Source organism: Balaenoptera physalus (genome assembly GCF_965194825.1).
Source record: "Balaenoptera physalus genome assembly, chromosome: 12".
In the NCBI taxonomy this organism is placed as follows: domain Eukaryota; kingdom Metazoa; phylum Chordata; class Mammalia; order Artiodactyla; family Balaenopteridae; genus Balaenoptera; species Balaenoptera physalus.
In genome coordinates, this window is record NC_138897.1 from 82,798,587 (window position 1) to 82,808,056 (window position 9,470).

The 9,470-nt window shown below is 55.2% G+C and overlaps 1 protein-coding gene and 1 long non-coding RNA gene across 6 annotated transcripts in view; one reads left to right on the forward strand and one right to left on the reverse strand.

Annotated features, from left to right (window-relative positions):
• Positions 1-4,218, reverse strand: part of TBX5 (T-box transcription factor 5) — a 53,391-nt gene extending 49,173 nt beyond the window's left edge. The window contains exon 1 of one of the 3 annotated variants that reach the window (XM_082416831.1): positions 4,003-4,218. Coding sequence is in view for 1 of the 3 variants with exons in the window: in XM_082416829.1 (XP_082272955.1) it covers positions 2,484-2,493 (10 nt within the window). In the remaining 2 variants the exon portion in view is untranslated. Of the gene's footprint in view, positions 1-1,695; positions 2,039-2,483; positions 2,567-4,002 lie in introns of those variants that run through there. The other 2 variants (XM_082416829.1, XM_082416830.1) reach the window with 2 other exon arrangements.
• On the forward strand, positions 64-8,683 carry LOC309639534. Of its 3 annotated transcripts, none has more exons than XR_014251711.1 (5): positions 64-1,302; positions 2,038-2,813; positions 4,214-7,047; positions 8,027-8,112; positions 8,244-8,683. It is a non-coding gene; the product is annotated as an uncharacterized lncRNA (long non-coding RNA). The 3 variants fall into 3 exon arrangements; XR_014251712.1 differs by having other exon boundaries at positions 64-1,083; XR_014251713.1 differs by lacking the exon at positions 64-1,302 and having other exon boundaries at positions 2,042-2,127; positions 2,403-2,813.
• The last annotated feature ends 787 nt before the right edge of the window (positions 8,684-9,470 follow it).

Genomic DNA, 9,470 nt, shown 5'->3' on the forward strand with positions numbered 1-9,470 from the left:
AGAAAGACAGATGGCGGGGGACGGGGTGGGCGCAGAGGAAGAAAAAGAGAAGGTTGGAAGCACAGTTCTGGTGACAGGAGGGAACAGTGAATAGGCTGCCAGCCGCAGTTTCCAGCTACCAGCACCTCCGTCCCCAGCTGAAGGAGGCTGCAGAAGGTCCCGTTATGATTATCATTACTATTACTTTAAGACCACGCACAACCTCTTGCGAAAGACCCGCGTCACAGCGGGAGGAGGCGAGGCCCGCATCTCCCCTTCGCAGGCTCCCCCGCGATAAGCGAGCTGCCCGTCAAATTTGTCTGGACTTCTGGAAGAGCCAATAAAGATAAGGCCTGGGTATTTTTGGAAGCCATTGGGTACGAACCAAAAACAAAACAAAACACAAACCTGGTGCCCTTCTGAGATTTTTTTTTTCTTCGTCAAATTACAAGAGGCCAGCAGAGCCCTGTTTATGAAAACTCACAAGAGGAATATTTTTCTGCAGCAGGCAAAATGCCTGAAATAACCCGCCTCTCGCAAAAACCAAAAACATAGGAAAGATCTGCTGATCGAGAAACCAGGTCTTGAGAATTCACGTTCATCTTCTATCGGTCACAGGCCTTGAAATTAAAAGTCCTTTAACATTGAGTCCTCCCCTTTCCCCCAACTGTAAGCAACATGAAAAGTAAAAAGGAGCCAAACAGGGCAGGAAAGCGGCGGCGCAGCGGTTCGGAGGGCGGTGCGCGGCTGGGTGCCGGAGGCCAGCGCTGGGGGCGCGTTCTCCTCGTTTTCTCGGCTCTCCAGCCCGAGACGGGCATTTTGTCGAGCGGCCTGGCCGAGGGGAGCTTCTCCGAGCTTCCGTCGGGCCTGGCTCGCTGGAACTGCAGGCCCAAGCTCGGGGTTGGCGACGCCAAAGTGGTGCCCGGATAAATCCTGGGCTTCCGGCGTTGAACCGGCCACTGAGGTCCGACACAACTTGCAAAATGGCCCGGGGTTACAAGCATGTGAGGTTGGAACACGCAAAATAACAGCTGCAGAACGGTTCAAGCCCGGAGGAGCCTGCCTCCTGCTCTGATCTCCTTCCAACATCCTCTACGTTCCCAAGTAGGGATTTCCTCCCTCAAAACCCGGGAAGACTGGGAAGGAGGCGCAAGAAATGCCTCCCCCCTCCCCCAAATCTTAGCAGCCGCTTGGGCAAAAGGCTGGATCCCACCCCGGGTCTGCAGTGGCAGGAGACCCAGAAATGGTGCCGAGGAGAAGATCAGCTTCTGAGGCCCGACTCCCACCCAAGCCGCCTCTTTCACCACGCCCTTGGGGTTTGGGGTAGGCGGTGATGGGAGCCCCGAAGCCTGCTCATAACAAAAGAAAGTGGGGCTGGCGTGCCCCACGTGCGCTCCCATTTCACCGCCGGCCGCGGGGACAGTCCCACCGCGAGCCCTGGCCGGGGTCCCGGGGAGCTCGGGGCTGGCGGGGCCGAACGAGATGCGGCTTGACAGAACCGGGCCGCGCGTCCTGCAAACCTCAACGCCTCTCCCCCAGCCCCGGCCGCCTCCTCGGCTCCACGCGCCGGGCAGCTCCGGGCCGCGTAAAATCTCCGCGAGCCGGGCCCTGCAAAATCCGAGGCCAGGCTTCGAGTGCCGCGTTCCGCGCCTCCCTGAGCCGGCTCGGCCGGCGGGCTCCCTCCCCAGCCTCCCGGACCATCTGCGGAACTGTTACCTCGCTCGGTGAAGCCGGTGCATTCACTGCATCCCTTCTGGCTCCTAGCAGGGAAGCCGGCGGCGAGGCGGGGGCGCGGGCATGGTGGCTCCGGGGTCTATGGGGGGGACTGCTTCCCCAGACCAGCGGCTACCGCTGCCTACAAAGGAGGACCCGCCGCGGGAGCCTCGGCAGTGACTGCCCACAATTCAACTCACACACCTCCCCCGCTTGCGCTCGCGCTCCCTAAAGACTTGCAAGTTGTCAGGCGCCAGAAGGGCTCCGAAAAAAGCAAAACAGCAACCTCCGGGAGCACCTCCAATAATATAATCTCAGTGCCCTGCTTCTCCCTTGTACCCACAGGGAGGGAAAATTGGGAGACAAGAGGGAGCCTGCGAATGGTAGACGTCCTTTCTGAGCGCAGCTTTCAGGGTTAAAGTTCCGGAATCCGAGGTAAGAGTCGGTCTCTCTCCCTCTCTCTCTCTCTCTCTCTCTGTCTCTCTGTCTCTTTCTCTGTCTCTCTCTCTCTCTCTCTCTCAGAAATACAAGCCGACTCAGCTGAGCTCGGTGACGTTGGGCTGCCTTGATGCTTACAAAGTACTGAAATTGCCTATCCAACTAGCTCCCACTGCACGCCGCCTGCCTCTGTCTGTCTCTCTCTCTCTCCCTCCCTTCCTCCCTCCTCCCTCTCCCTTCCCACTCCCTCCCCCAACCACCTTTTCCATTAGATTTCCCGAACACTCAAATCACAACAAGACTCTCAAACCCAGACCTCGAGATCACCCCCTCCTCTCCACCCGCTCTCCAACCTCCATCCATCTCTGCTTCTCTGAGCGCGGCTCGGTGGCTGCAAAAAATCCTGCACAAATCATCGCAAACCCGCTCGGCTTCTGCCCGGGAAGTAATCTCGGTGACGCGGCTGTGCAGAGAACGGAGTACGAACGCACGAGGCGTGCACACACACGCTGGGAGCCTCCTCTGCAGCCTTGCCCGCGTTCTCTCTCCACCGCTGACCTCAAGACGGAGAACTGCCTGACCCCGCCTGGCCCAGCCTGCCGCCGCTAGCCGCCCTGATATCTCCCCCCATCCCCACTCATCACCCCGACTCTGAGAGACTCCGGGGTGAAGGCAGGGTGAAGGTGCGTGGGGATAGGGGCCGAGATCAAAGATGCCCAGAAACCGCCCTGCGCTCCCACCCCCTCAGGGCCACCAGACCTCCCGTGCTGGAGGTGTACACAAGGCAGTGCCCAGTTTTATTAAAATAATCAAACAGTCACTGGGGGCTGGCTGGGGTTTTCATCTCCACTCGGCTCCTCTCCCTGCCCTCCCCCTATCTGAAATGTATTATTTTGAGGGTCGAGTTGAAGAGGTCAATAGAAGCGTAAACACAGTCAGTAGGTCTTAGCCTGAGCAGACCCAGCTTGGAAAGTCAAGAATTAGTGCTTGGAACAAACGTCAGGGTCCCCGTTTTTGTTTCTCACCCATGTCTCTGTCACCCTGTTCTTTTCTCAGCCTCTGTCTAGAGATTCAGGCCTGCAGGCCAAGGTCTGGGGAGAGGGATGGAGGGAGGAGAAGCGCCAGGGAGATCTGAGGCCGCCTCAGTGCCATCCTCTATGGCCCCGGGAACTAAAATCCCAGGGCAGGCCTGATGCATCGCTGCAAAACTCCAAAGTGGATTGTCCAACCCTAAAAGTGGGGCAACTAGGGAGAAAACCAACCCAAGCATTCTCTAGAGTTCTCACTCCACCTTCCAGGTTTGCTTTCAAACAGCCTTTTGCTGAGACAGTTTATTTATTTGTGAAAACACCCTCACTCTTCCAAAATGTCAGCTCAGAGGACTTTGGGCTCGCTCAGGGGGCGACCCCCGGCCAACGACGGAAAACAGACATGGCTTCAGGAAGAGCCTGCATCTCTGGCAAAAAGGAAGGGGAAATCCAGAAAGAGCTCTCCAATCCCTTTAAATTCTCAGAGATTTGCGGATAAAATAAATTCCCATAAATAATCTGCAGGTCCCTCTCGAGAGGGAGAATCTGTACTCCCCCAAGTAACTGGCCCAGATTCACTTAGTTTGTGAAGTGCAGATTCTGCGGGTCACCAAGTTAAATTGGGATTTTGAAATCTCAAGGGCGAATCTATTCTTGCCAGGTGACACTCTCGTGAGCAAGAGAGTGCATTCTTATTTCCACGGTGGAAAAAAAAGGAGCAAGGCTGGGAGTGGAGTGGATTCAGCAGGGCCGAGGTGGGGAGGGAAGCCAAGGGGCCGTGGGCAGGCCAGTGCTAAGAGAACCCTCTACCCCCCACCCCAGAGCTCTCCAGGGCGACACTCACCTCCAAAACTCCCACCTCTTCTTTCCAGCGCAGATGCCGAGAGTAACGGCTCGCTGGGAGGGGTTCAGATGAAGAGTTTGGAAAGGACCCCCCAAAAGAGACCCCTTTTAGGCCAAGCCTTCTTCCAGCGTCTTTCAAGAGTAGTGTGTACCTCCCAGCTCGAAGTTGGTTCGTGGTCTTCGACAAATTAAATATTACTGTTTATTACCAGGCATACCCCAATAAAATAAAGAGGCAATCAGGCGATACCGACTATCTCACCAGCCGCTGCACCTATAGGACTTGGAGACGTCACGAGTCACGCAACCGGCCCGCGCGCTGTCACGCTCGACTGGGGGGCAGCGGCGGGAGGTTGAGTCCTCTCCGTCTTCGCCTATCACTCCCGCCCGGGTCTGCGCAGCCACAAGTCTCAGACGCCTGGGCCACGGGAATAAATAAAGAAATAAACAAATCCAGCGCTCTCTGGGGAAATGGGGGTGGCGGACATCAGCCACAAATAAAGCCAAGATCGATTTTCTTAGGGAGGGGGAGGGGGTCTTTTGGCGAAGGGAGGTGGGAGCCCACATCAGTCCATAGATTGGAAAAAAACCGAGTTGGCGGGGGCGGGGGGGGGTTGGAATCGAGGTCTCTCTCAGGAGGCAAGAGTCTTCTCATTATTTTAAAACAATTTTTTCCCAGGAGGAGCTCTCAGCATATGACTATTGAGGCGCCTTCTCTAGCTGATTAAGTTTGGGACGCGATAACTCACTGCCCGCTTGCAGGCGTGCATAGAAGTAATTACTGGGTTAATCGCGGAGGGGAAAAGAGACAGAGACGTTTGGAGGAAGAGAGAGTCGTCCGCATCGTTTCTCGCTGAGAAAAAGTCCATTCTGCGAATCCTCCTTTAGCTAGGTCGGGGGATGCAACTGGTCCCAGCGTGGCCCGGCGGGGGCGGGATGCGGGAGGGTGATTTGTGCAGAGAAAAATTGTAGTGCCGGGTCCTGCAGAGGGACGAGGCGCTCCACTTTGTTTTGTAATGACGATTATTATTATTAATATTAGTCTCGTCAGGGGGCATAACTTCTAAGCAGCCGCGTGGCGGATGCGCACAAGCTTTTGCGCGCAGCTGGAAACCCACTAGGTTCAGTTGCGAAACGTACCGCATAGACGCCCCGGGCGGCGCTGAAAGGAGAGCTAGGCCTACCCAGCACGGAGCGAGCGAGCGAGCGAGCGCCCGGCCTCCTGGAAAGGGTAAGTTCCCCTCCTAGGAGCCCCGAAGGAGCCGGACATCGGACTCTGGACTTGCCCGCGGCTTCGGGGTTCGAGCCTGGGTTGCGCGCGTGCCCCCAGCCCCACCCCACCCCCCCGGGCTTTCCGAAGCACGGTTTGGCTCCAGGCCCCGTCGGTCTGGGGCTGGAGCAGCAACAAAAAGTGCAGGAACGCAGTCGACCTAGCAGCCTCAGGAGGTAAGGTCGGGCCCGCGGGGAGACCTGGCAGTGGTTTCCAGCGCCGGACGCGGGCGCCCGGGCCAGTCCGGCCGCAGACTCTGCTGCTTCCAGCAAGCAGAACCCCTGTCTCTCCTCTCGGCCAGGCCGCAGTGACTTTCCCGAGATTCGCTTTCATTTCCCAAATTATTAATAATTATCTTTTACCCACTCCGAGGCCCTTTGGGTGCAGCGTTTGTTCCCAGATGCCCAAGAGCGCAACCCCAAATCCTTCACCCAGAACCTGGAGATGGGTTTCTATTTGACCTCTGGGCCGAGGTGGGCCGGAAACGGAGGCCTGGGCCCCGCCGAGACTGGAAGGGGAAAGCGAAACTCCGAGCGGGGCGAGCTCTTTTCCGTTTGGCTCCTTTCTCTCGCATCCCTGGCGCGAGCCCCGCAACGACCCGGACCGACTCACAAAGGATTCCGTATGCTCAGCTTCCGGACCCGCTGTCCCAGAGGGTCCGGAGGCCGCACCACTGGTAGAATAAACTGAAGACCGCAACTAGGTTTGAGAATCTCCATTCTTTCCCCAGTCATTGGACAGTTATCTTGAAAGAGAGGCTTCGATCTGCAACCTCCCTTCCTTCTTTCGGAGGACCGATGCTTTCCCCGAACTACCACCCCCATCCCTACCCCCTTCCCCATCCCCACCCCCACCCGCGCTCGGTTTTCTCCCGAAATGTATTTTCCTCATTTTGCAAAATTCCTGCCTTGATTTTAATATTGCAATGGATAGGGAAGCAGAGGTTCCTATGTTAAAAATCGAAAACAATAAAAGCAAGGGCGACCGCTGTTGATCTTTTTCCTTCACTCTTGCCTTCTGCTTTTAAGAAAGTCGCCTTCCAAACCACCGTATTTCTTTCCTCCCAAAAGAGAACTCGCTTAAGAATTCACCCCATTTCCGTTTCTCTCCGCGATGTGTCCCCGCCTGACTCGGATCTCTATCGAAGGCAGAAAAATAGGTAGAAGTGCAGATAGGACTGGGAAAATTAATAAGAATTATAACAACAGTAGAAATGATGGCGAAAGCAAACTTTGACCAACTCGTTTTGCAGAAGAGAGGGTCAGACTGAGGGTGGGAAATTCCCTCGTTTCTCAGGCGGTCACTTTCCCTGCTGCCTAGTTAATTATGGCTCTGTTGTATTTTTTTCCAGGACTGCAGTATCCTCCTTCCCAATGTTTTATTCGGTTCCTGGTTTCCTCCCTTTTGACCAGAAGTATCCGGGAATACTGGCGGTTATTATTATTTCAATATCCAATATTCTCCAATATTTCCACCAAGAATTAGTTTTGTTACTTACTTTACTGATTAGACATGTTGATGTTGTTCCCTGTGCTTTGGAAATACTCCTCTCCACTCCCCCAAGTTTGGTGGACGAGATTTCCCCACGGCCACCACCACCCCAGTCAGGTTAATGAAATAAATGGCTACGGGAACTTCATTCGAGAGGCTCAGCCTGGAAGAATATCAGCGCTGGAGATCTGCAGAAGAACAGAGAAGGCAGTACCACACCTGGATGCAGAGGAGTCCCTGTTCTTGCTTCCCTCCACTTTGGCAAGTCCCCAGTGGAAGAGAAGGGTGAGGGTCTTGAGCTGAGAAAACCTGGAGCACACCCCCCCATTCCGTAGGCTGCTCTGAGCCTAAGAACTCCAGTCGTGTCCGCAGCCTAGAACCTGTAGAAAGGCCTCCTCATTTAGTCACCATGTCTGCAGGGTCACAATGTCCCCACAGCCCCGAAAGGAGTGGGGGGTGGGGAAGAGACTACATTCCAGGGCTCTGACCCTGGAAAGATAGAGATTTAGGCTAATACCTCCAGGTCTGGGATGCAGGCGGGATGGGGGGCGGAGGTGGCTGTGTGGATACTCCCTCCCTCAACTGGAGGGTGCGATGGAAACTTGGGAGCCTGCAGCTCTCCGGGGCTCTGGAAAGACAAATTTTCTTTGGCAAAGGGAACGGTGTCGCGCTGTCGACACGGCAGACTATTTTTCTTGTTTCCTCACAAGGTGGGGCGGCGGGCTGGGGGGAAGAAAGCAAGAAAGAAAGGGAAATTAAATCCACACGTGTTAAGCTTGCTCCAAGGGCAGAATTCAAAACGGAGACGAAACTCTGACTCTTCCAGTTCTGGCTGCCCGCGGGCCTCTTTCCAGCCAGCCCGGGTCTCACGGAGCGTGGCATCCCCACCGGAGACAATTCGATCCGATGTTTCATAAAGCGTTTTATTTAAGGGGGAAGGGACATGGTTTCTGTCCGTCTACCTGCGGATAGGCAGAACACGTAACAGCAAAGAAAACACAGGAGATGGCAGTTGTGAGAAGATTTACCTCCTTTAAGAAAGCTCAGCTTGCTATCTCCCAATCAACCCAGTGATTTAGGTAGGGAACATTCACCCTGTGGCCAGAGTGAGCCAGGCCAGTGATTTTGGAAAACCCTAAGGTCTGATCAGGCTTTGGGCCTATCTGTTTTAAGAGAACTTTAGAGGCTGTTTTATAGACGCGGGAATAGGCAGATTCATCTGCAGGGCTAAACCTCACATTCCTTCCTCTTTTCTTTCTGGGAGAAACTTGCCGGAAAGGAGTTCTGCACCGGTGCAGGGGTGGAGGATGGAGGAGGCCACCCCGCCTGGAGCTGCGAGTGAAAACTCTAGTAATGACCTTGAGGAGGTGAAGGGAGATGGGTGGGGGCGTGGATGACGAGGGCGGCCAAACCCCAAACTGGAAGGATCCATCACCAAAACGATTGCTTGGTCGAGACCTCTAATTTTTCTTCCCTTTCAGCTCGGGCCGAGAGCGCCCCAGCGGGTCTCCTCTGGGCTCCTTGTACTGGGTTTCTGGCCTTTGGGGGCAGCCTCGACAGCGACAGAAGGGTCCGGAAGCGGGGACCCCAAACGCCTTGCTCCTCCGACACAGCCGCAATCACACCCGGAAAACACTGGGGTGAAACCAACAGAGGCTGGCCGTGGGGTGCAACTGACAGAGGTTCACGGTGGAAAAGTTCCCGGCAATTGTTTCCACAAGGACCCTGGGTTTCCTGGTCGCCATGGCAACCCTGGAGTCCCCTCGACCTCTCTCAACCACCGGGCGCCCGGAGGACAATCGCCGCGCACTTTTGCCGCGGGCCCTGAGGCCTGCAAGGCGCTTCCGTCCTTCACTCTGGGCTTCCCGGAGCCTCTTCAGTGGGTTCAACACGGCAGGGATTGAAAAACTCCCCTCTTTTTTTTAAACTGGGGGAGAAAATCGAGATTTAGTAGAACTTCTGCTGGGTAAGTTCGGGTCTCCAGCAAAAGCCCCCACTTTGAATGGCGAATGATGACCTCGGAGACATGCGCTCACGCAGCGGGTGGGATACTTTCATCCAAGCCCGCATCCGGCACATCTCAGCTAGGGACCTGGGACTTGAGGAATCCCAGGGGGTCTCTTCACGCATACTGCCCACCCCCATCGGCACCTGAGGCCCCCCGCATCCGTCCATGCAACCCTTTCTCCTGCCTGGAAAAAGTCTCCAAAGTGGGAGGAGAAAAGTCAGGAGCTAAAACTCATGGCATGAATGTCTGCCAGATCTTATTGAGAGAAAAAATAAATTATACTCCTTTTCCTTTAAGAGAGAAAAATGTTGGATTGTGGGTGTACTATAAAGAGCATTAAATAATACTTGGGGGTTGCATTGCTTTCTTCTTGAACCTGCACGGGGCAATGCCCCTCTGCGGGGTGGCCACTGGACAATACAGGACAACTTTTCTGTTCCCATTTTGGAGGCAGTAAGCTCTCAGAAAGAAACAGGTTGCTGACCAGCTTGGACGGCCAGGTTTGGCGGAATGGAGGGAGCCAAAAGAGCAATTCCTGTTCTGGGTCCATCTCCCCCTCGTTTCACTCTCTGCTGTGGACCTCATTCATCTCCCAGCTGGTCAGGAAGGACAAAACTTCTCTCCCTCTACTTCCAATGGGGCATCCAATGTCTGCAAAAACTCTGGGCTGGCCTTGCAGTGTTGCTACCCGCTTTTTCCG